Source organism: Phalacrocorax aristotelis, chromosome 1 (genome assembly GCF_949628215.1).
Source record: "Phalacrocorax aristotelis chromosome 1, bGulAri2.1, whole genome shotgun sequence".
NCBI lineage: Eukaryota > Metazoa > Chordata > Aves > Suliformes > Phalacrocoracidae > Phalacrocorax > Phalacrocorax aristotelis.
Genome location: NC_134276.1, coordinates 29,328,536 through 29,355,520, shown reverse-complemented (window position 1 = coordinate 29,355,520; position 26,985 = coordinate 29,328,536). Strand labels below are relative to the sequence as shown.

Genomic DNA, 26,985 nt, shown 5'->3' with positions numbered 1-26,985 from the left:
AGTTCCTGGTGTGGAAATCCTGGAAATTTGTAGCATATGAGAGTCAGAAACACCAAGCTAGAAAAGGTAAGTCAAAATCTAATCACCTTTTCCTTCCTCCTCTTAGGAAGGCAAGCAAGAGGAAATAACAACATGGAAGACAGAAGTTGGTAAATCAAATGCTTTTATTGATGTCCTTTCTCATGTGTGACCCTTTGTCATTTACTTTAATTGCACAGACCAAAATTAGTGATTGACTTCAATTTTTCTAAGTTACAACTTTTATAGCTTTTGCATTTTATTAGGAGAAGATAAAATCATGGGTAAGTCTCTACATGGACTCAAAGATAGGAAGCAACTTCTTACTAATCCTCATGCAAACTACTGACTGATTATTGGAGACTGAGGTTGAGTGTAATTTCAGGAAAAAGTTCACTCTTACGAGTAAGTTCATTTAGTAACAAGCTCATTTATAATCCTTTCACAACTGATGTAATTTTCATATATTAGATAATAATTATAGGCATATTAAGCAATATTAACATTATTAAACAACAATGAACAGCCTTCTGAATGTATACTACGGTAATGCAAAGTCTGAGTAATTTAAAGTGCCTTACTTAGTAGAAGAGAATAATTTTCCATCAGAGCTTTTCTAAACTTCTAGAATTTTTTGTTTTACAGGTCTGGAGTTTTTAGAACATTCACATTTACAGAAGAATTTATGCCTGATCCAAGAACTCCAGGGACACTTACACTTTCAATTTTTTTTCTGTTATACCAACAAACTATGCCCATTTGGAAAAGGAGCTATTGCTTTATTGTGGTATTACCAAGGAAGCTGCTTTCTGAGCGCACTGGGTATATCTTGTGCAACGAGTTTTCCGAGAGACTAAAAGGTATTGCTGCTGCTCTTCTCTATTTCTTGCTCTTTTGCAAGCATACACTAAACTGCAGACTTGGCTGCCACTAAGTATATATTTTATATGGGGAATATTATTACCGATAAAAATAAAATAAGTTATTCAATATGAATGACTGCTCATCTCCCCCTTAATGTGTATAAATAAGCCACATCTAATATGATGTAAACTCAGGCAACTGCAATAACTCTGCGGCACCCATACAACAACAAAGAGGGAAAAAAAAGTTAAATGCTTAAAATGAAACAGCCTAAATTATTCTTTAAAAAAATATCAACCAACCAACAAAACCTACTCCCAAAACACCCCAAATTCCTTTTACTAACTTCTTCTGTTTCCTGAAGCTTTATCTGTAACAAGGCTTTCCTGAAAGAAGAATATGTTCAAGGAATTTGCAGAGAATTATCAGAAGGCCCAACAGAGAACAGGTGTCCTACTTATCTATTTTCCTCTTTTATCAGGGGCAAAGGTCCCCTAATCCTAACTCTCTATATAACTGGGGTTTCTACACAGACCAGGTCCAGCTTTGCGCCAGAGGAGGAAAGAAACAAAGCCTTCACTCATGGCTTTCTACACACCAGCCTAGAACGACCACACACCCTGGCTCTCCCACGTAATTCCCAGGACAACCTGTGGCTGCCACAGGTGAACTGAACTATAATTTTTAGGAGCACCACTGCAGACATGTAAACCACGAAAATCTCTTGGTGGATTATTAACTGAATAAATGCTTGTACTACAACATACAGCAGATGGACTTATTTTGTACTTACAAGAAAGGCAAAACAAAAACATGTGAAGGAGAAATGGCCATACTGCTGCTGTGCAAACCATTTTCCTAACCCACATTGTAACTGGTCCCAGCCTTAAGAGATCAGCAAGTTTCAACTGATATAAGGATTCCTACAGTATGATCGCACTAAACAAAACCCTCCAGTAAAACAAAATTACACAAAAGCATTACGTTCCAGGTTATGTACATGCATGTAGGTAAAATATTTCTTTTTCTTACAGCAAATACCAGAACTAGCAACAATGATAATGGATTCCAAAAAAAAGAACACAAATTTCGCCTCAAAGATTTAATCAACAAGATTTGAAAACCAGCATCAATTATTCTGAAATTATTTATGAGCTGTAAAAGTGATGGACTTGAGACATTCAAAGTATATCAGTTGTACTAAAATTACATTTATCAGCGTTTACTGATGATAGTCTGAGAAAAAGAGTGGAAGAACGGGGGAAAAGCAAATAAAAATATTGGTGAGTTTGTAAGAGACATTGGTTCAACCTCTAGTTGAAAAGATTATGTACAGCAAGGAAAAGGCTTCTTTCTCCTTTTTCAAAGAGATTGCATATTGTCATGGTCCATTTCCATTAGAGGAATACATTAAAATAAATTTTAATCTATATTCTTATTTTCTGGCCTATAGAAGGTATTCAAAGACACAGGAAAGATTAGACTTCTGCCAAGCAGATTAAACAAAACCGCATTCCTATATATTTTAACTATACAGTTACACATCAAAACTCAAAACAGAAAAATAAACTTGATGCAAATACTCAACAAATACAGAATTATGGATTCTGATAAATCTGAGGGAAGCAAGACTATGAAAGGAGTGCCTGAACTTGATGAGGAGATCTGTGTAGTATGGTTTCTGGATCCTTATATTCATTTGAAGGATCCATCACAGCTGCATATAACTCACTGTAAGCTCTGCAGACCAGTTCTGTTGACTGTTTTATTATCTGCTCTCTAAAAAACAAAACAAAAACATAATTTGCAAATTGTAGGGAATATAATTGTACGACATACAAGGAATTAAAGATATACACTAAAAATACACATTAAAGATCCATATCAGTTACATTAAAAAGCCCGTTTACTTCAACTGTGAAAACAGCTTGAATTTTTAGAACAAAAGAAGGCTGTTTCGTCTCTTTGTATCATACATAGATAAATTCACATGTATGATCCTGATAACCAAGAAATTAGCTTCTTTACTTCTGCAGTCATGAAAAAAATAGAATTATTTAATTTGCATACATTAGTTATTCACCTGTACTCCCCAACATCTTTTAAAAGACTGATAATCTGAGTGATCCACCTTGTACCTCCTGTGGCTTCTCACTGTCCTTTGTAAATATGCACTTTTTTTTTCCACCTACCAGCAAATATATTCTATTTGCTTTATCTTGACAACACCTGATTCCATAGTCAAAAAGGAAGAGCTGATAGTGACAGTGGTCAGAGATCTAAAACTTGCTACAGATTTTTACCAACAATGCTATGAAGTCTGTCTCTTGTATTTTTCTGGATCTAAATGAGTAAGAATGCACAAAGATTGGATGTATTTTGAAGACAAACTAATAATTCTATTTCATACTACCCATTGAATCAGTTTACTTGAATCACCATGGTGATTTACAGTTACAGATATATTTTTATCTATCAGAAACAGTAGTTACAGCTATTTTACAGCCAAACCCATGCAAGTGGAACACCAGGAGAAGCAGAGAGGAGAAGCAGAGGAAACCAAGGTAACCATGATTCCAGATTCCAGATCCAGCCCTGCTGTAATATGCAGCAAAGGAACAAAGGCAGCAAAACTGCATCCACTAAAATCAGGGCTGAATTCACCAGCCATTGGGAATTGACAAGTTAAAGAAATCGGAAAGATCAAGTGTGTAGAACTTCGTCTGTTCAGGAAATAGTAAGAAACTGAAGCTATGAGAAACAAAATGAAGAGACAAAACCTGCGTTTTATCTTGAAGCACAGTATCGAGTTGTTTGATACACAGGATCAACTGCCAGTATTACCAGGTTATTAGAATACCTGAAGAAATTACTGGCCTTGTAATAGCAAATCTGGAAACACTATCATAAGGGAAATATATTCAAGGTGTTCAGGTAAAAAAAACTGTCTCTGATCACAGTCTGGGATCACTAAGCAACTGTAACATGACAATCTTTTAAGAAAGTATTGCACACAGAATTTGTATAAAACTAACTGTATTGCATCAGATAATATTAAATTTAAAGAAAAAGTTCATGAAAATATTCTAAAGGACTGAACAGCATCAAACGAGCCTTTCCATCAAATAATGTCAGTGTCATTAATCAGTACGTTAGGATTTCAGTTGCCATAACAACATGATACACTTTATCACCAACACAAATGGCAGCATTTTCTAAAAATAGTAATTCCAGCATTCAGTTTCTGTGATCCAACACAAATAACAAGAGCTTTTCAAGACCAACAACCACATAAATAAATAGCTTAAAATTTTTTAAATGAGCAAAGGAATTTGAAAGACAAGAACATGCACTGACAAATGTTGGAAGGAATGTTCTTCATAACTGTAAAGCTTAAGTGACACCACCATTGAGTATATAATATATTGGTCCCTTATCAAAAGCATCTGGTCTGATTTTAAGAACCAAAGAAGTCTTGGGTTCCAGCTCAACTGTTGGAACAGTGGATCACAATTATGTGATTTCCAGGAAGATGCCTTCAAAACTGACATCAAACATCTGCAAAACTAACTTGAAAATTTCAACTACTATAGCCAGAGATTAAAATTATAGTACTGGCTAAATGTTTTGCTTGAATTTTGAGAAACTTTTGAATTTTGAAGGTTTATTTACTACAGAAAACATTGACTATTAAGACCATGATTCTACAAGCATGACCTCTAAACAGGTATCTTAACTTCAAAAAGCTTGTACTTAAAGCTACCTGTTTGAAGGCTAACAGGCTTGTTGGGGTGGGGCAGGGGTGTGTGTGGTTGGTTGGTTGGTTTGGTTTTTTTAATTCTGAGCAGAACCTGACCTATAGTGTTGAGTTATAGCAGTTTAACAAACTCCTGGATGTTAGCAGAGCTGCAGCAGCTATAGCAATCACCCTCACATAGGCTCCCCTCTCACCTGCCCGCTGTTGCAAGACAACATGAATTTGCCTTAAACGGCACTGAGAGGTTTAGAGGTTTAAAAAGCTTATCAACAGGATAAGGCTAAGAGCACATACATGACCGGTTTATCTTGGTTCATCTGACAGAAGAAATGACTAAGTCAAAGTAATTTTGCTGTGCCTGAGTCTTGATGGCAGCATAAAGTCTACCTCTGAAAAATTGCTTCTGTGTTAGCAATGAAAAATTGAGGCTTTCAAAATACATTTACTGTTATTACGATTTTTAAATAGACCTACATTAAAAAAACAAAAACAAACCAAAAGCTAAGATACAGGTTTAATAGCTTGATACCTAAAAGCAGAAGTTGCAATTCTTCACTGACATGACTGCTCAAGCTACCCTGTTTGATTTAATTGGAGCAGAACAGCTCCCACACAACAGGGTCAGCTCTCCTGGCTGAGCCGTGGGAACGGCAACCCTAGCAGAGACACCCAATGACCTGCTGAAGAGCACCAACATCCCCCAAGCCAAGCCATGCACCAGCTGTATGGCATGAAACTGGTAGTCTTTGGATGAGGAGAACCTGAGCGATACAGCAGGAGAACCTGGCAGTTGGCCTAGCTGATTGTTGTAGGTCCCTTCCAACTGAACTATGTTGTTCTTTTCTAATAAATTCAATTCTATTATTCTAACAAATTCCCAACAATAAATATTTTTCCCTTGACATATGTGATTTTTTAAATGCAAGATGTTGCAATACAATTCCCACTGAGGACAGGTGCTAGTAATGAGAGTCCAAATATTGTTGCATTACATAAGATGTGATGTGCTAGTCTCAATTTCTGGTATATTCTGTAATCTGCATTCTTCACAGAAGCGTGAAAAACAATGTCAAGAAAAGTTTTTCATCAGTGCAGCATAGAATTCTCTGAGTTTAAGTACTACAAAATGTCTTCACATGATTCACATTTAATTGGAAAGAAATTCGTGGCACTTTCCCTAGCCTTAGGGTTTAGTTATATTCAAAAAACAAGAGAAGACATAAATAAAGTTCTCACATCCATAATTCAAAAAAGAAATCACTATAAAAGTTCGTATTAGGTGAAAAGTAATCTCAGCACGATATTCAATGAGACAGAATGCCAATACTCTACAGCAGAAGACAACAAAGCTGAAAATTCTAGAGCTGATGGAGCAGTGGGGATAAAAGAAATCTTGAGCGGAGAATTACATATTTCATCTGTCGTTGGAATGCTTAAAAATAGTTCTAAAACAATTTACAACTAAGTTGACAAAAAGCTGCCGACATAGCAGAACATGTTCAAACAGATGAATGAAATTCATTTTGATGGTGACCATTAAAGCAACTGACTACCTCAGAAAGTTACAGAATTACATATTCCTCACTGCTTGTTCAAGAAGAGGAGAGTCAGATCAAAACTGAATTATTACCTGAAGGACAATGCAAATATCATCACAGCTGGTAACTTGAATTCTCATCATGATCCACTAAAACCTAATCAAATTCATCTTTCTGATCATTATGCAGGCATAATGGAAATTCAAAGGTAAGGTACTTACTTCACAGTGGCACTCAGAAGGAAATTCAGCTGGGACATTAGCAGACTATCTGGAGCAGACAGATAGCGATCAAACTGAGCCTAGGGGTGGTGGGGGGGAAGAGAATATGATATCAACATATTAAAAACTAGCTGTAATATGAAAATAGGTAAAAACATAGATCTCCAAAACATGATTACATTAAAATGACACCTTCTTTGGTAAGATTTTCTTTTTAAAACATATTTAAGATAGAGCTTAACTATGTTATATACAAATGTTTAAGGTAGAACTTAATAGTCCAAAGCAAACCTCTAACTTAAGCCCCTCTGCCACCAAAATTTTCTGACTCTGAGGAACAGAGGTGGAGGGGCAAATAATGAGAATCCAGCTTCCATGATTATCCATCTAAGTTTCCTATGCAGCTGGTGCACATATGCATGCACCTCGGAAGATCCAGACCTAGTCTATTCAGTGCAGAGGGAATACAGTAGCCTCCAGACACAAATCTTGCCTGCTAGTTAGGCATGCTGCACGTTTCTTTTTATATGTTCCTTTTTACATATTTCTTTTTATTTTTTGGCAGGGAGTCACTGCTTAATAATCTAATTAGCACTTATGTTGGGGAAAACAAGAGCAAGGGACCTAATTCAGGCTCCTTGAACTGCTTCTAGGCCAAATTCTCCTCCCCCATGTAACATAGTTTAAAAAATTGCGGTGCTTTGATTCTAGTAGTTTGGAGAGGAAAACACCAAGAAAGAACATTACTGCTGTGTCTTCAACTACCTACCAGAGAAGTTGTGGATGCCCCATCCCTAGCAGTATTCAATGTCAGTTTGGATCAGTTTGGATGGGGCTCTGAGCAAGCTGATCTAGTGGAAGCTGCTCCTGCCTATGTCAGGGGGGTTGGACTAGATGATCTTTAAAGGCCTTTCCAACCCAAACCATTCTCTGATTCTAAGATCAAATGAGTGACTATAGAGAAGGCGGAGCCAGATCCTCTCACAGGCAGAAACATGAGGAATACTGGACACATATCACACTAATGAAAACTCTGATTAGGTAGTAGGAGGAAAAATTCTTATCAGGAGTGCCATCAAACACTGAACAAGATACACAGAAAAGCTGTATAATCTCCGTTCCTTTGAATTATTCACTCAGGCAAGGCCCAAGGCAACTTTATATAATGATGGCAACGTTCCTGAACACTGCATGATCTTCTCAAACTGGTAAACCCTAAAATCCACAACCATCCATCATTTAAATGTGCAGAAAGTGGGCACAAACGACTAATGAAGCCACAGAACCACACACAGAATCATAGAATGGCAGGGGTTGGAAGGGACCTCTGGAGATCATCTTGTCCAATCCCTCTGCTTGAGCAGGCACACCCAGAGCAGGGGGCACAGGAACGCATCCAGGTGGGTTTTGAATGTTTCCAGGGAATGAGACTCCACAGCCTCCCTGGGCAGCCTGTTCCGCTGCTCTGGCACCCTCACAGGAAAGAGGTTTTTTCTCATATTGAGGTGGAACTTCCTATGTTCCAACTTGTGCCCATTGCCCCTTGTCCTGTCACTAATGAAAAGAGGCCAGTCCCATCATCCTAACACCCACCCTTTAGATATTTATAGGTATTGATGAAATCCCCCCTTGGTCTTCTCTTCTCCAGGCTGAACAAACCCAAGTTTCTCAGCCTTTCCTCATATGGGAGATGCTCCAGTCCTCTGATCATCTTGGTAGCTCTCCACCGGATATGCTCAAGCAGTTCCATGTCCTTCTTAAACTGGGGGGCCCAAAACTGGACACAGTACTCCACTCACTAGTGGTCTCAGTAGGGCTGAGCAGAGCGGGAGGATAACCTCTCTTGATCTGCTGGCTACACTTCTTTTAATGCACCCCAGGCTGCTGTTGGCCTTCTTGGCCACAAGGGCACACTGTTGGCTCATGGTCAGCTTGTTGTCCACCAGCACTCACTCCCAGGTCCTTCTCAACAGATCTGCTTTCCCGAAGGTCAGCCCCCAGCCTGTACTGGTGCATGGGGTTGTTCCTCCCCAGGGGCAGGACCCTGCACTTGCTTTTGTTGAATTCCATCAGGTTCCCCTCGGCCCAGCTCTCCAGACCTGTCCAGGTCTCGCTGAATGGCAGCACAGCCTTTTGGTGTATCAGCCACTCCTCCCAGCTTGGTATTGTCAGTGAACTTGCTGAGGTTACACTCTGTCCCTTTGTCCAGGTCACTGATGAATAAATTAAACAGGTCTGGACCCAGCACAGACCCCTGGGGAACACCACTGGTCACAGGCCTCCAACCAGACTCTGCCCCATTGATCACGACCCTCTGAGTTCTGTTGTTGAGCCAGTTCTCTGTCCACCTCACTGTACATTCATCCAACCCACACTTCCTTAGCCTGCCTGTGAGGAGGCTATGGGAGACAGTGTCGAATGCCTTACTGAGGTTGAGATAGACAACATCCACTGCTCTCCCTTCGTTGACCCAGCCAGTCACACCATCATAGAAGGCTATCAGGTTGGTCAAGCATGATCTCCCCTTGGTGAATCCATGTTGACTACTTCTGATAACCTTCTTGTCCTCTACATGCCTGGAGATGGCCTCCAGAATGAACTGCTCCATCACCTTTCCAGCAATGGAAGTGAGGCTGACTGGCCTATAGTTCCCCAGGTCCTCCTTCTTGCCCTTCTTGAAGACTGGAGTGACATTTGCTGTCCTCCAGTCCTCAGGCACCTCTCCTGTCCTCCACAACCTTTCAAAGATGATGGAGAGTGGCTCAGCAAGAACATCTGCCAGCTCCCTCAGCACTCACGGGTGCATCCCATCAGGGCCCATGGATTTGAGAGGATCAAGTTTGCATAGGTGATCTCTGACCCAGCCTTTCTCAACCGATGGTAAGTCTTCCTTTGTCCCAGTTTGTCCTCTCTTCTCTGGGGGCTGAGATGCCTGAGGGCCAGCCTTAGCAGTAATGACTGAGGTAAAGAAGGCATTCAGTAACTGCCTTCTCTGCATCCTGTGTCGCCAGGGCCCCTTCCTTGTTCAGCAGTGGGCCCACTGTCACTCACATTTCTCACGAACTAGGGATTATCTGCCCTTGTTCGGAAACCAAGGGAGCTTTAGCTGAGAGAGAGGTATGGACTTTACTAGAACACCATTTGTAAGCACATATGAACAACTTAAAAGGCTGGCACCTAGAACACTTTCAGGTTAAGTTGGGAGGCAATGAATCTGCCTGCAAGTACTCCCTCCACATGGTCTAAATGCTGGGAAGCCAACAGATGAGGCTGATAGATGGGATTTATGTGGGTTTGATTTCAGCATACTGCATTCCATTCTGGTTAAAGTGTGTTCACACAAGCAGACATTAAACAAATTAATGAAGAAAAAACAGTTGAAGTCTTCTCTAACTATTCAAGTTGAATTATTATGTACTTCTATAGATAACAGAGTTACATATGTGTAATCTAAAGAGACGGTCCCCAAGCTGCAGTCTTTAAATTCCTCATTGGTCTACAAGACTATGATAAATAGAAGATATTTTAAATGCAGAATTTATAAATATTGATAAGAATGCACACTGATCTGAGTAAACCAGCGAGTGCTCTGTGCCAGAGCTCTGTTCATCCAACCAGCTTGGGAATCACTGGTTTAAAACTTGAACAGAGGAAAACAGGCTACACTGATAAAATTAGGATGGATTCAACATAAATTAAAGGAACTTTTTCTAAAAAACCCTTTCTTTTAAAAAGACCTTTTTTCATGGGGATTTACATGTACTGCTGGATGAGCGGGCTTTATTTACAGTTAAACTTTCAGAATGAAGCTAAACTTGGCTAAGCAAGAAGAGTGACAGTTCATACATTATTGCCTACTGAACTGTGATATTGCTATCTCTATGCAAAATAGCCTTCACACAGTCTAAGAAAAAATATCAGCTGATAATTTGTTTTAAAATATATTGTAGGTTTCAACTTAAAAAAAAAATATAACTGTGACATATGCCCAGCACCTAACTTCTGAGTTTAGCTGAATTATTTGCATAAAATCAAAGCCTTAGGACTAAAGCTATAAATGATAGCAGAACCCGTATTTCAAAGCATAGAGGCAAAAAAGAAACTTTGGTGATTAAAGCTAATTAGAGCTAAGTATTTGCTTTTAGCAGTTTAAGATGACTCATGGGATAGCACTCTTGTAAGTAAAGTTCTGCTTCTCAAGGCTTAGAAGCTAATATTCTATTACTACCCATTCCTAAATAATTTATGTATTTATTAATTCAAGTGGTCAAATTACTACAAACGAAGAAAGTATTCCCAGGCATGTAATTTAGCTATTCTTAAAGAGTATGACTGGTTAGATGAATATCTACTACATTACATAATTAATAGTATTCTTTCCCATGTCACAGCATCACCATCATAATATGAAATTGTAAAATGCTTACCATTGCAACCTTCAGGGACACGGAATCCATACTTGGCAAATTTGAAAGAGGACCCTAAGAATCAGTAGTCAAAGGGGAAGGGGGAAAAGGTCATACTAGCATATGGAAAAAGATAAGAAATAATAAATGCTACAAATCAGTTCAGTACTAAATTGTTATTCGGTCTTGCTACAGGATCTTAAATGTTTGGAAACTGAAACACTGTACCAATACTGAAGTGTTTTAACAGTTCATTTACATTCTACTGCTCTCTTAAAAACTCAGAATACTGAGTTCTTAATGTCCTTTCAAGTCCTTTTCCTCCTTCTTCACCATTAAATGGCAGACCCCCAAAAAAAGCCTTCCACAAGGTCTAGGATAAAAACTGAACTGCAAACTGGCCACGTGCCCTTGGTGTTCCAGAATTACAGAGGATAGCTTCCCTCTATTCCTCTATTCTGGGACCATGCAGAATTCAAGTCTGCTTGCCAGTAAATCTTCTGTGCTGGTACAGCATTACAATGTATATATGCTTCCTAACCTCCTAGCAAATCCTGTGACAACATCACCTCTGCAGCCAGGCAGTTGGACAGATATAAATAAAAATTGCTATATCCCATTAACAGCCTGCCCTGGTTGATATGAAATTGGTTTTAGAACAGGAGATAGGCTCATGAATAGGAAACCAAGGCAAGCTATTAATCAGATTATTTATACATTTATTTATTCATCTTTATACATAAAAATCTGTTGAGTTTGGGCACTTTATGCAAAATTATTGGCTGAAGAAACAACATAATGCCCTCCAACAGAGTTCTGCTTGCTCCAGGAAACACTGTTCTTCACCTTCACAAAAGATCACAAAAGGACACTGCCACAGCTGAATGGAAGAGGGGCTGTATTAACACCTGTCACATAACAACTGTGGTTCACAAGAAAGGAAGAGCATGAACTCTGAATTCCAGTTTTCAGCTCACTCTAAGAAATCTCAAGTTTTCACTTGTAGAATCTCACTGCCTTGGTGCTAGAATAGCTAGAGCAATGAATAAGGACAAAAAAAGAAATTATTTCAAATTACTACTGAACTCATCTGCCAATTTTTCCACAGAAGAAAATAGCAGTAATTACCTAATGCATGCAGGGTAGATACCCACTCCATGTACGGTCCTATAGCATGCAATGGAAGAAACCTGAATGCTACATGCACAGTAGGTCCCGTATGTTCTAGGTGTCATGGAAGTGGTATACATACTCGGTATTTGTGTTTTAATGACAGCTTGACTCTGACACTTTCTGAGGCATATTAAACTACCTATTCAGTTACTCTGAGAATGTACAGGATGTCTGTGGTATACGGAGCCTGTTGATGGTACACAGATAAGCTGCATAGAAGGATTGTTGCACACCAAACCTGCTAGGCTTGCTGAACACACAGAGTAGGGGAAATCTGTACTTGCAGTGTGCCTTTGTCTAACAGTCCTGGTCCCGTGTGAAAAGTCAACAGTTATTACTGAGCTTTTGCTTTCAGAGGAAGCTCAATTTCCAAAAATATTACTGCCAAAATCCTCCTAGTTGGCAAGTATGCAGTACTGCCTCAACATGTACATTATATAAGCTTACCTGTTCTGGTTTGTGTTGCTGCACAGAGTTATATATGTAACTTAGACCAGCTCTTGTTAACACGTAGGAAGCTTGTTCATTTATGAGTGTATCTAAATGAGCTTCAATCTGAAATTTTAAGTATAAGGTATTTATAAAACGTGCATGAGAATATCAAATATAAAAAGCTTTGGGATTAAAATGTCTAGAAACACAAATAAGAAAAAACACAAATAAGAACAAAACACACAAATAAGAAGAAAAAAGACAAATAAGAAGGAAAGTGATCAACAAATGAGGAAAACCCACAAATAGATAATTTTTTTATCCATTTACATTTTCCATACTACAAGGAACCAATAACTAAAATACAGATAATTCTTTCATATCTGACTAGAAGAATCACCTATTTTTTTATTTGTAAATTCAACAGCACCAAAAATTAAGAATACCAAAGCTCTAATCTTAAAAATTGCTATATGATTTTATTCTGCTGTAGTTCTTCGAAAATACGTGATAAAAATCATCCAACTCTTACTGAAAATATTGACAATAGCATGGCAGTTTTATAATAAACAGGAAAAAGAGACAGTCTTTCACAAGGAAAATAAAACTGAAACTAAATCATAATCAGTAATGATTTTAACTTCAGTACTGATAAACATGTATTTGAAAAAAGTTAACTGAAAGAACAATAGACAATGAAACTACAGCTATCAATTTTGCTTTAATTATCTTCATATGAGAAGAGTCATAAATGCATTTTACATTGTTATTATAATCCTCCCTTTGCAAAGAAACCTAATCAATAAATCCAGTCACAGCAGCAGCAATCATTTTTTAGTTGAGTAGTCTTTGAAAGATATTTGGTTGTGTATATATATTATTACTTCATTTTTACACATAACTACCTCACATTTCATTTATTTTTCTTCCAATCGTAAAGAAAAGCAAAAATTTATAATATATCAAACTCTAGCATAATGTAAGACCCCAGTGTCTAATATTTTAAGAGTTCACCTTTCTACTTCCTAAAATTGTTTAGGAAAAACACACTTTTCTTTTTAAGTCAGGAGGGAAATCTTAATATTTCAATTTGGAAATTTTAAGTGCCTTAGAAAGTTCTTTTTTTTTTTTCTATGAAAAATGTTTCTTCTATTAATATGCCATTCTAACTCTACTTCAATAACCTACTTATGTTTAATCTGAAAGATATTTTTTCAGTCTGTTCCTGTATTTGTAAAATGTTTGAGAAAGTAAATAGTATTAAATGCATAACCTTGAGTTCTAATGCTTATTTGAAGAATAAATCAATTGGAACATTTACTCTGAAAAAGAAACCCTGAAAATGGAAATTAGAAACACCCCAGACAGTTTGGTGGGGTTGTCTGTCTGTTTCAGAGCTAAAAGGTCCTAGAAATTCTAATTAGGAGTAGATAGCGAAAAATGGCCCACAGCCGATCTCTACTGATAATTTCAAATAAGCAGTTGCGACCTTTTCACAAGCCCTCGAGCTCCAAAAGGTCTCCAGAGATATATTGCAGAGATGTTCACGTAGCAAAACTATAAACGGGCAGTGCCTAAGTCTTCCCAAGTCAATGGTTTATAAACTACATTTCCATTTCAAAATGGTACCACGTACGAACCACTAGCCTGGCACATTAGGTGAAACCGAATGAGAAAACAAAGGTAGAAAGGACTGAAGTATAACCAGCTATACTATATTCTTGTATAAACTAGATGATGGCCTATGTGATGGAATATAGTCAGCCGTTTGACTGTTTGAGCTTTCAACTTCCATCTGCTTCTCAAACAGCTTGCACATAAATATTAGAATTATTAGGATAATGAAAATGTTTGTGGATATGGGTTTACCTGCAACTAAACCAAACCAAACCAAATCTTCTAATAATTTTTTGTCTGTTTAAAATGAAAGATACTGTGTACCATAAGCTCTGATACCTGCTATTTGCTTATAGCCTCTGAAAAGAAGCCCTCTTATCCCATTTCCCTGATCCAAAGCCAACATTATCAAAGATAAATATGTTCACATAACAACCTACAGTCTGCAAAAATCAATGATCAGTTCATTTTCTTTTGGGGTTGTTAAAACTTACCTGAAACTGTAACATTTCTAGGCGTTTATCAGTGAATTCAAAGAGAGCCAAAGTAGTCTTCATCATATAAAGTGAATTTACCATGAAGGTTGCCATATCAGCTGTGCCCAAATTACTAGCTGACATAGTACACATCTGTAACAATGGATCTAGCACACAAGACAGGACCTAAAATAGCAAACACACAGAAGAGGGAGGGAAGGGAGGAAATCATGTCACACAAGGCTTCTAAGCTCATTCTGTCTCTATCACATATTTATTCCCCAAAGCAGAATAAAGAGAAATTAGAGTTTCCAGCTGTGAAAGCAGTTTTCTACGGGAATTGTCAGCAGGTGATTAGCTACCATAGTGATGGAAAAAGTAGAAAAACCTGAGAAGAACAGATTCCATACTAGCAGGAGGAAGAGTAACCCAGATTAGGTAATTGGTAATTGTGCAATCTTGAGGATATATTTACTTAATGGAGTAGTAATTGGATAACAGAATTTAGACACTGTGTTAAGAGTAGCACTCCATACTGTACTGTAATTATCCACTTTGTTAGTCACCCTCTTATTCACATTACAAACCCGGGTGTGGTAAAAAGCTCCAAAATGGGACCAGACAAAAAGATTAATGTTTCACCCATCTTTTGTGTACCAAGACTAACTTACACATGCATTCTCCCTGCCCCTCCACTTTAGAGCAAACATTCTTATACCTGCACGAAGTCAGCTTGACGGGCATCCAGTGGAACAACAGATGAGTCATGAGACGCCAGAACCTCCCGTAGCAAGTTAAGTGTCTGATTTAGTGCAGAGCTTGGGCCAAGATCAGGAGGTGGGAGTTCAACCTGAAGAAAAAGATTATCTGGAGTGTGTGTGTATGTAATTAATTTCATTTACAGCAAACACCATCCAATCTGTTAGCACAACACGCTAAACAATAAGATTACACGTAGCCATGCAGAAAAGAACTTTATTTTGACAGTGGACAAGTCTAATATGCTTCAGACAATAATTGCCTGCAACTTGCAGCATAACCATCCCATTCAGTAACAAACAAGCAAAACAATTTCTCTATTCATTCAGAATATGCCTATTTTATAATCTAGAGAAACCCAAACACTACTGGTGTTTGTGGTAAAAAAAAATACATTTGCTAGATTAGATGCTAAAGAATAGCCATATTGTTGGCACCACTGAGTTCACTTTGAGCAGGACCTCCTGCGAACACTCCAGAATCTAGTGCAGGCAGAGCTCTGGGATATTAGAGCCATATGGCAGCAGCTGAATGAAGTCATCTTCTTGACAAGGCTGCACAGCCCCTATCATGCTGAGTATGAGAGCCGTAGTTACAGATGCGATGGTCTTAATCACTAGCAAGTTTGTACCTTACATTACCAGTACACAAATGAACTGCACACAAACTAACTCAAGTACACGTACATAAACTGCAATGATACTGTGAGAACTGGAATGCAGGCCTACCTCAAAAATGAGAGGTAAGAACCGCAGATGTTTAAAAAAGGAAATAAGTAGTTTGTGAATCTTAAAGAAAAAACACACTTTCTGAGTCAAATTATGGAAAGTTGGAGCACCTGAAATGGACTGAAATTCTACGCCATTTTTAACACAGGCTCGCATACCTTCCTTAGAACAGGCAGACACCCATTAAACACTTTGTAAAGTGTTTACATAATACAAAACCTAGCACATCTCTTTTCCCAATCCACATTCCTCAGGCTCCACTTCAAAAATAGTTGCATCTTCTTCTCTGGAAACATTCAAAACCCACCTGGATGCAGTCCTGTGCCCCCTGCTCTAGGTGTACCTGCTTAAGCAGGGGGGGTTGGACAAGATGATCTCCAGAGGTCCCTTCCAACCCCTACCATTCTGTAACTCTCGTTTTCAATGCTGCCTCAAATTCGCTTCCTGCTGCCTCCAGACCTTTACTACAACCCAGGCTTCTGGCCTCTTTTCCTTCTGCCAAAAAATCCTCTTCCCACCTTTCTGCCTCCTGCCTATCCAAGGGCAAACACAGATCTGGCTGGATCACATGGGCGTAAGGAGACCACCAGCAATACAGAATAAGCTAACGCTTCAAAGCATAATCTCCTTCCAGAAGGATGTAGGGAGAACCACGTTTGCTGGGATTGGGACTGGCCTGTGCATCTTACTCAAAGTGTTCGGGCAGTACGCACTTATGCGGCGCTCTTAAGACTCCAGCTCAAAAAGAAAAGAAGGCAGCTTTGGATGGATCCCCAAGTCAGAGGCAACATGTTCCATACCTTTCCAAATGAGAACTGCTGATTAAGAGCATAATAGCATGGATGTCTGAGTCTTCAAGGAAGAAGAAGAAAAAATAAAATAGAAAGGACAGAGGCTGATGGCCAAAGAAACCAAAAAGGAGAGCATAACAGGCATTTTTGGAGTGGAGCATTACAGAGCCTTCTGGAAAGGAATCTGTACCTAACGAACACGCCACCAGAGGAAGAAGAAACAAGTCACTCTCCCTGGAGCCAGGCCTAGCTTTCACACTTCGTGTCTTTCAGAACACTCAAGATACAGTACATGTCCCCACACTGTTACCAAGAAAGATCAAACAAAAACTCTTTTGCTTCCTTCTGAATACAAAGTGCTCCTCTAGTCTCACTTTCCAAGAGATAGTATACTGAATTCCAGGAACTAATGGAAAACTAAATCTACTAGGTTCAGAGAACAGCTGTTGCTCAGCCTAAGTAGTCTTGAAAGCATAAAACAAATATTCTAGCAATGAAGTAACAGTAATTCAGAAAGAGGCACTTATTCAGTGCTGATTAGGAGTAAAGTTTACTGAAATTTACAGCACTGAGTGACTTTCTTCTTGTTTCTTCTTGTTATTATTAGGGGTATTGATTGTGCCCTGAACAGACTGTTCTCAGACCTGAACTGGACCGTGTTCAGGGATATTTTGGCATTAATTTGAGACAAGAGTTTGATGGAGTTTTCACTTCCAACACACACATAGATCACGACAATGATAATTTCAGGCTTCTTTGCACAGAATTTTTGTCTCCTGAAGTAGCTGATGGTCAGAATCTTCTAAATTAGCTTCATCTTTCATTTAAGTCTGTTCTTTTAAAGTCCGCTGTCTTCTACATGGGAGCAAGGAACAACATTATGGAAGAAGAAAATACGGCAAGGAAAAAGGGTTTAGATCATTAGATTCTATTGAGGTTAGCTTGAAATTCCTGACTGCTGCAATAGAGGCAAAATTATCAGTAAATGGAAGGAAAATTAAAGCAGTATTATATTAATTTTGAAAATTCTAACTTTTTGCACGTGAATATAGATTGGGTTTTTTTCAGAATTAAAAAGGAAGATTTAAAACAGACATATCTAATCTACAGAGGAACCTACTGACTTCAATTCGTGAGAGCTACATCATTATTCTAATAAAAAAAATTGATGGCCTGAATGTTTTATGTGCACTAAACGATTATTATAATTGATCCTATTTCCAGAAAAATAGATTTGAAATGCACGCTGAATTCTACTTTTGAAGCACCTGCTTCAGATGCAAGCCAGACAGAGCTAACTAAAAAACGGCCAGAGAAGTTCTGCAGCAGCTAGTTCAGCAGCATTAAAACATACTCCAACACAGTATTAAGTGTCTAATCAGTTATAACCAGCAGTTCAGTCATGCAGAAACAAGGCCAACCAGCTGTTCAGCCTTTCAGAGAAAACAAGGAGAAATTCCCAAGTTTTAAAATCCAACATACAAAACTGAAACAAATCTCTTAAAATTACAGTGGACATTAAACGTTGTACATAAGGTTTAGTATAGAAGGTTGTATCTTCATTTAAATTTCTGCTATTAATCAGTGGGGAACAGTTACTAAGCCAATAATCTTCCTCCAAATATACAATCCAGAATAGGCTTTTTGGTCTATAAGAGCAAGCAGCTCAAAGGATGCATCAAAGAATTTAAAAAAACAGCAAAGGACAATACAGGAAAAAGAAAAGGCAGTATCAAAAAAAAATCGAGAATGCATGTATGTTAATTGTTTCCCTTTCTCATTTACAAAGGTTAAATGGAAAAAAATTTGTGCAATTTTTGTTCCTGTTAAATACGATTAATTCTATTAAGGACTGGAACAGATATTCAGGAAAGCATCTTTGTTAGGAGCTAATATATGCACCTGCAAATACTGAAAATACTGTATAGGCAAGCAATCAGACCTATTTGTATACTATCCTATTTGTATACACTAGAAAGTTAGTAGTACAGAAAAACATGGACATACTGGAGCGAGTCGAGCAAAGAGCCACAAAGTTCCCGAAGGGACTAGGGTATCTCCTACACAAGGAAAGGCTGTGTTCAACCCGGAGAAGATAAGGCTCAGCAGGGATGTTATCAATGTGTATAAATACCTTATAGGAATGATAAAGAGGTAGACAGACTCTTCTCAGTGGTGACCAGTGACAGGTCAAGAGGCAACGGGCACAGATTGAAACACAGCAAAACAATTTTTTTACTCTGAGTTTGGTCAGACATTGGAGACAGTTGCACAGTGAGGTTGTGGAGTCTCCATCCTTGGACACATTAAAAACTCAACTGGAACCAGTCCTGGGCAACCTGCTCTAGCTGACACTCTTTGAGCAAGATGGATGGACTAGATGATCTCTAGAGGTTCCTGCTGAACTCATCCAATTCCATGACACTGATTAAATAAAACAAGAAGGTAATTTTAAACACAGAACTCCTCAGAGAAAGCACTGCTTAGAGTGACAAACAAAAGGTTGGTGGCTTTTTAAGGGCCACATTTATAATAATTAGCTTTTAAAAGCCTCACTGACAGGGGGTGGAGACAAAGCACTACAGATGTGGAACCTTGTAAAAAGATATCTGGATGTTTCATCCTGTCAGTTACAACTAAGTATTACCAACTACAGAAGTTCATTCTACAAACTGAGACAATAATTCACCTTGGTTAAATGGCAGCAGTCTAAGAAACCTGAGCGCACATCTACCAGAGAAGCTTTCCTAAGCTCTTTTAAATCCTTTTAGGATCCTACAGAGATCACCAAAGCAGAATGCCTAATGGCATGCTTTTCTTTTCAGCTCTCGAGATGGTCTTGGAAGAACAGACAACAGAAAAAATTCGTGCTAAGTTTGCTTTGTTCACATAGATCCATTCAAAACCACAACATTATTCAGATCACAACATCAACCAGTCTCATTTAATCTGCCCCATATCTGGTTTCCCAAAAACCTAAGTGGTTTCATTCTGACAGGAATCAAATTATGAGGGAGAAGTTTACAGTTATTCCCATGCAATGTTTTAAAACCTCTCCCACTGACAAACTTAACAGAAAATGTGATCACATCATTTAATTTGCATCCATCTACTCTAAAAAGAACAGTATTAAGGAATAACAATGATTTGGGGTACTCCACTAAGAGTCTTCTAACAGCTCAGACAGCAGATGACAGGTTAGTTTGGCATAATCTCTCTTTAGTACCTTTATGATAACTCTGTTCCATTTAATTCAATGTTTGCAATTAATCTTTCCCTTAATAATTGTTCCAGAGCACTACTGAAGTCACAGTAAGGACAGGTGTGCTTGAAAATTCCCACTCTCCTAATGTATTAGCTGGTCCAATAAAACATACTGGCACAGGTTAATCTAACAGGCTTGTTAAAATGCCTCACCAGTGGACTCATGATTTTAAATGTCAATTCTCTCAATATGAGAGAACTAAAAGAACAGTCCATCCACTCCAGTGCATTAGGCACTTTGAACTTTGCTTCTAGTTTCATTGGAACAGTTTCTGTTGTTCTGATAATGATTTTCATTTAGTATTTTCTCTTGAATTTATCATCATCTGTAAAATGGTAATCTGTACCTGGCTGTTATTAGTTAGACCCAGGCAGTGAGTAACACAGACAGAATTCCAAATCCCTAAACATTTGATTCACTAGTGCAGGGTCAAAGAAAACATATAAAAGGATACATAAGGATTGAACCTGTAATTCTGATCTGCTTTACTAGCACGGCTGGTGGACCCATGGCTGGGTCCAAGCAAGCTAAAAATAAACAAATTCAAACACAATTTTTCAGCACAAGGACACTAACATGGGCCAAAAAAAAATCTGGTTGAACCAACAACCAGAACAAACCAATTGTTAGAAGAGCTACAAAGCACTGGCAAGACTGCCCAGCACTGCCTCTGAAGGGTAAGAGCCAACAATGCAAAGGAGAGACAATGTTTGCAGTAAAAGCTGATGCACTGAACCTTCAGTGATGCAGGAGAAGGGTGGTGATGCACAATTTCTAAGTGATGTCAGCATTGAGCTCTACGACAGCCTAAGAAACTCAAGGTTACCAATAGCATTTCAAACCCTGAAAGCAAAGTGACTTTGCAATGACCCTGTTATCAAGCTCCACAACAGGTTTGAAAGAGTATCTGAGCCAAAGAGACTCCCTTGTGTATTGCCTTTGATAACAATGGACTTACTTCCAGGCAGATACTGAATATTTCTGTTACGTAGATTTCAGATCATAAAGACCTACCTAAGAAGTCTGAATGAGAACACCATAAAAAGGGTTCTTCTCAGACTGAAAAGTCTGAAGTTGTGAGAACTACCGACTACCTTATTTTCAGATTACAACCAAGATGCTTGAGATTTTCTGATGTAATGAAAAAAAATGTTCATGGGAAAATACTCTGAAGTAACCAGGGATTTCCCTGAATCATTTACACTGATGGCTTGACAACCAAGAGGGAGAATCCTGATCTAAGACTGCCTTTAAGTTTCCATACAGCCCCATCCTTGTGACACTCCTTATGTGATATGGGACTCTAAAAAAATAGATGTGAAGAGGAAGCTACTTTCTTGTCCTAGAAAAAAACAGCCTGAAGTCTCAGTTTCCCATTGTGCTTCAGCAATTAAATCCCAGGCAGTTTGAAGGCAATGCTCAAGTCGGCATAACCAATAACCTAGGGAATTCAGTTGTCTGTGGTGATGAGGACATTAAATTACAATCCCGTCATTCCTACACAACCAAAGGAACGGATCTTGAGGAGTTAGCATATGTAATGAAACCTGCTTTGTCTAAAAAAACTTCCCAACCAGCTACACTTAAGAGAAAGATTTGCTTAAATACTATTCTGTCTATGAACTATTAGATAGACTGTAGGTATTAGAAAAGCATACCACACCAGTGTTTCTAGACAGTTCTCCCCACACTACAGCACAAGAGAATTTGCACAGGACTAAAGATACTCCTGTGAAGTTACAAATTCACTGGTAATTATGGCTAAGTCTTCTGGAATTCTGTAGCTATAAACAGCAATTAAGAAAACACTTAAATTCTCTTTAAATTAAATAAAAACTGTAGAACTTATTTCCATTCAGAATTTCTTGCTTATGATTTTCATATCATCAGTAACAACTGATGATACTGAGGGAATACTATCATTAAAATGGTGTAACCCACACAGGCTATATTCACCACTTTCTAATGATCTAAACAAAAGAGGCATTTAAGTTTATAAAAACAAAAATATTCTTTATTTAAGAACACCTTATTTTTATTTTAATCTATTTCCAAAGCTACTTAAATTGCCTTAAGATTCATATTTTAATCAATGTAATGGACAGCTGATATACTTTGAAACAGGCTTATCAATGCCTTAAGATGCAAAACACAAGCAGAAATAAGGAACCATGATTTCCACACTGTCCAAGTGAAAAGTGATTTACTAACTTTACAAGTGCGTATTCTCTTTGTGCATAACAGGAGGGTCAACGAAGCCTTTGCAGTCACATATGTAAGCGCAAAGGGTCTGTTTTCCAGTGATTTCACCTTCTGTGGAAATAAGATTTCTGGAAGCAGTTGCAGTGCATACATAGTTAACAAAAAGCTGGTAGAAAGGTTGGGATGTGAAGAGAATCCTACTAATACACAATTTTGGTCTGAGCACACATTAATAAAAAGCAGCCTTGAGATTCCTCAAAATGTGACAGCATTGTGCCATTCCCTACTAAATTAATGAAGACATATGACAAGTTATAAAAGCTGGTTATCTGTATATTAACACAAAATAAGTAACAGGAGAATTAAATTTATGATAAAATAGGGTCTTTATCTTGTGGAAACTAATGTTTCTCTGAGTGCAATTAAGCCTATTAATTTTGTATTTTTGTGAAGTAAAAACTAATTTCAGTCACAAGGAGATAAGACATCTTTCTATCAATTCAGTAGTCCACTAATAAAGGGAAATAATATAAGGTGCTTCAAAGCACTGTCGAAAACTCTCAGCTATGAGAACTACACATCATTAGAGTAAGACTCCTTCTCACCCACGGAGTTACCTTGTTGTTAATTCCTGAAGCACAGAGATTAATAAATACTTGTGGATGCTTTTGTCATTCATATATCTAATCCACTTCTGAGTCTTCTTAAGCTTTTGACCTCAACTATATCCTGAGAAAGATCTTCATAGGGCATATATGCAATGTAAAACTTTCAATGTTTCAGATTTATTTTATAAAATGTGTTTATGAGAAAAAGCAACACTATCACCTTCTCACATTACATGGTATGCTCGGTATGCCATTCATTATCCGTAATAAAGTGCCATTGAAGGTGGCAGTGCAATCACCACCTTCATTTAATGTCAGTAAAACTAAATTAGACTCCTTTATAAAACAACGGCAGTATCTAGAGCCAGTTAAATCCAGGCTGGAGGCTGAGGAAAGGGGCAGATGGCAGAGAGGATCACACAACCTCCCCATAGCGGCGATACAGAGAACGCACACTATGACCTGGGGGAATCACAATTCCTTTATCACTCCTCCTCCTGAAGTCTCCAAACTGAAAACAGCGTATCACCGAAAACAAAGTACAAAGGTTTTGAGATACGTGAATAGAAAATTATGCTGGATCTTGTTTGACTACAGATATAAGACCCAGCAGGATAAATAAAACAGAGCTAAATACAACAGAGCTGAACACAGAGCTGTCTTACGGTTTCAAGCCAAGAAAATGTCTTAAGCACTACTTTGTTTGCACATTCTTTTTAAGTAAAGAGCAGTCATATACTTTTGCTAAGGTCCATCACCGATTTCTCTTCATAAAAGGAACCAGTACACAGATATTTTCTTTTAGTTTATCTATTAGGAAATAAAATGTTTGGAGGAATTAATATACAGCTGGCATGTGCCCATAGCAAGCTGTAAGCTTTTTTTTTTTTTTGTTAAATAGATACTGTCCCTATCCATTGTACCTTTTATGAACTCAAGCTTCAACTGACCCTTGAAAGAAGCATTAGTAGCAGAGGAACTACCATACCGATGACACGGAATTCAAGTGGAAATACCCCATGACAACAAACAGTGTACTAAGTGGACTTCAGTGGGTGGTAGCAACTAAGGAGTCACCTAACAAATGAATGAAACCACTGAAAGGATATATGGAAAAGAAGAAGAGGAGGAACAACGGCTCCCTTGAGAAAGACATTCCTCAGCCCTTGCAGAAAGACAGGAAATTTGGACCAGATGCAAACTATGCAGAATGAGAAAACTACTTTGAGACCACAGAACACTAGCCAAACTCAGAAAATCCCACTGAACGGTCACTGAACTACAAGGCTTTGCATCAAGAATAGTTTCTTTAAATCTACTTTTTTTTTTTTTGTAAGTTAAGTACAAATAAATTAGAAATACACTTACAAAACTTGGCTGTTTTCCACTTTCAAACTTTTTAAACTGGAAAAAACAGTAACGTGAAGGGCTTTTTTGATCTCTAAGGTTGTGCAATAACTAGGAATAAAGAAAGGCATCTCCTCCTGGTTTTAGGGCCTGGTCAACTCATCACATCTCAGTCAGGGATGCTGGATGAAGATCAGATCCCTAGGAAATGGAGAGGGATGTGTAGCCTAGCAATTTTCTTTGACTTTGCTTACATTTTAGAAAGGTAAGATTTAATGGGTGGATCCACCAACAGCAACATGACACAAATACAGCAGGAAGAATTTAACAAGAGCTGTATTAGGTACCGAACGGTGGGAAGTTCACTGAAACGCAAATCAAAGCGATCACCAGGAGAGGAAAAGATACCAGGAAAGCTATTCTGGCTTAGGTACAGTTGTTTGGTATAACAAATGCATATTCTGCTTTTAACTGCAGCAATGTTCATGTGGTAAAACTATTTTTATAGAAGACAAAAAAGCCCAAGTTTTGTTTTCACTTAGCTTACCATCTTGGAATATACTTCAAAACTTCAAGAAAGGAATTATGCACAGGAGTGATTAACTATTGAACTGATGATGCATTAATGCAATCTAGCTCAATCACCTGGCTTTGCTATACTGCACTTGGGTAAATTTCCTAATTTTTTTGCTTGTCATAGATTTAAAAAAATATGTAAACTGCTCTACGGCTCTGTAAACAAATGCTGTTGACAATAGTATTTTAGCTGTATTTTCACAAAAATAAAATTATTAGAAGGATTAAAACATAGACAAAGTTTTTAATGTAGTTCTATGGCTAGAATATGGAAACAACTAAACTCCAATTTTAGCAAAAGCTGAAGTATAAAAATGCTATTCAACTAATAATCTTTACTATACACAAGGGAAATTTTGTGTTTTGTAATGCGAAAGCTGTATGATTCTGAAACAAACCTTGTCCATTAGTTTAGTTGCATGAAGACTCAGGCTATTAAAGAATATCTTCTTGCTCAACAAATGCATTTCTTCAATTGTTGTCAGCAGTGTGGCTGCACTGTTTCCCACAATAGCACTGAAAGAAAATTAAGATTAATTAAATAATCTGAAGGGGGGGGATTGTGACAGGGTCAGATATTTTAGAAAGCATTTCAAATAAAATTTTTTCAACATTGAAAATTTACAACAAATAATTTCAGGGAACAGTTCTCCACATAAACTGAGAGATTCACTCATACGATGACTGTGAGAACAGGCATTATCAACTATGCCTGTCTGTTAAGCAGTATTAAGTACAGGCTATCTAAAGCTTTGCACAAGCTTTTTAGTAGAATTTTAAAACTTACTGGATTTTTGTTTTGTTATTCTGAAAATGTACTTCTCAGATTACATTAACAAAAAGGGTTGATAACTTTATTTTGTCCAACTGTCCTTTAGGGATAGTATCACCTCTTGTTTCTTCATTGTGATGTTAGGCATCTCCAAAAATAAAATAATTAATGCCTCGCTATTCCAAGTGTCAAGTTGTTATACTTAGCATAAATACCACATAAACTTTAAATGCTGATACATGACTATGCACTTCTCATGCATATACCTTCTGCCTAAAGTGGAAGGGCTTCTAAGCTACAAAAACGACACTAAAAATTCACTACATCTTAATAGGACCAATTTAAACTTGTAGCTTGATTTTCAGATTATAATCTTGTTGCATTTAATAGATAATTTCTTAAACTGGATTCTCCCTTCATTAGTCAGGTGCACTTTGTCTATACAGAGGAAATTATTCAGCTGACAGAAGGTACTCCGATGGTCTTTAAACACTGTATCATTAGCAACACAGAAAGTAACAGATAAGGCTGCCTAAGAGGTTCCATTTTGACATTGTATTTTCAATTGCAGAAAGCTTTATAACCACTGGGAAACACAAACTTTAGAGACAGAAAAATGACAGCAAAAATCTTTCAGCTGTTTTTGACAGTGAGATTAGGAATAAAATATGTTTTGTTCCACATTATAAAAGAAAAAAAAAAAAGGTCTTATATGTATTCTACCATAGACCCAAAGTCCCATCACAATTGAGGATTTTAAATAGTGGAACATGCCTGAGAACCACTTATGCCAGTCTCCCCAGTATCTGAATGTCTTTGCAGACAGAAAAGAAGCTCAGATATTAAATTAATGAGTCTAATTCTCAACAGTTCAGTACAAGGCTATGGAGGAAATTTTTCCTACTATTACTGTTTCTAACGAATAGGAACCACAAAAATAATCGGAGGGCTGGAGCACCTCTCCTACGAGGACAGGCTGAGAGAGTTGGCGTTGTTCAGCCTCAAGAAGAGGAGGCTCCAGGGAGACCTTATTGCAGCCTTTCAGTACTTAAAGGGGGACTACAGAAAGGATGGGGGCAATCTCTTTAGCAAGGCCCACTGTGACAGGACAAGGGGTAATGGTTTTAGACTAAAGGAGGGTAGATTTAGCCTGGATATAAGGAAAAAATTTTTTACAATGAGGGTGGTGAAACACTGGCACAGGTTGCCCAGAGAGGTGGTAGATGCCCCATTCCTGGAAACACTCCAGGCCAGGCTGGACGGGGCTCTGAGCAGCCTGACCTAGCTGAAGATGTCCCTGCTCACTGCAGGGGTTTGGACTAGATGACCTCTAAAGGTGCCTTCCAACCCAAACCATTCTATGATTCTATGCACTACTGCAAATGCCACAATGTATAAAACCAGAGATTCTGGCTTTTCTCTGGTTTCTGTGCTC

At 38.0% G+C, this 26,985-nt stretch overlaps 1 protein-coding gene across 1 annotated transcript in view; it reads right to left on the bottom strand.

The window, feature by feature from the left end:
• Positions 1 to 146: 146 nt before the first annotated feature.
• The window catches only part of COG6 (component of oligomeric golgi complex 6), a 61,904-nt gene continuing 35,065 nt past the window's right edge, over positions 147 to 26,985 (bottom strand). Inside the window, exons 13-19 of the mRNA XM_075085888.1 lie at positions 25,177 to 25,294; positions 15,221 to 15,352; positions 14,521 to 14,688; positions 12,425 to 12,532; positions 10,826 to 10,879; positions 6,399 to 6,478; positions 147 to 2,661 (exon numbers count right to left, since the gene is read on the bottom strand). Coding sequence (XP_074941989.1) covers positions 2,514 to 2,661; positions 6,399 to 6,478; positions 10,826 to 10,879; positions 12,425 to 12,532; positions 14,521 to 14,688; positions 15,221 to 15,352; positions 25,177 to 25,294 — 808 coding nt within the window. The 3' untranslated portion in view covers positions 147 to 2,513. The remainder of the gene's footprint in view (positions 2,662 to 6,398; positions 6,479 to 10,825; positions 10,880 to 12,424; positions 12,533 to 14,520; positions 14,689 to 15,220; positions 15,353 to 25,176; positions 25,295 to 26,985) is intronic.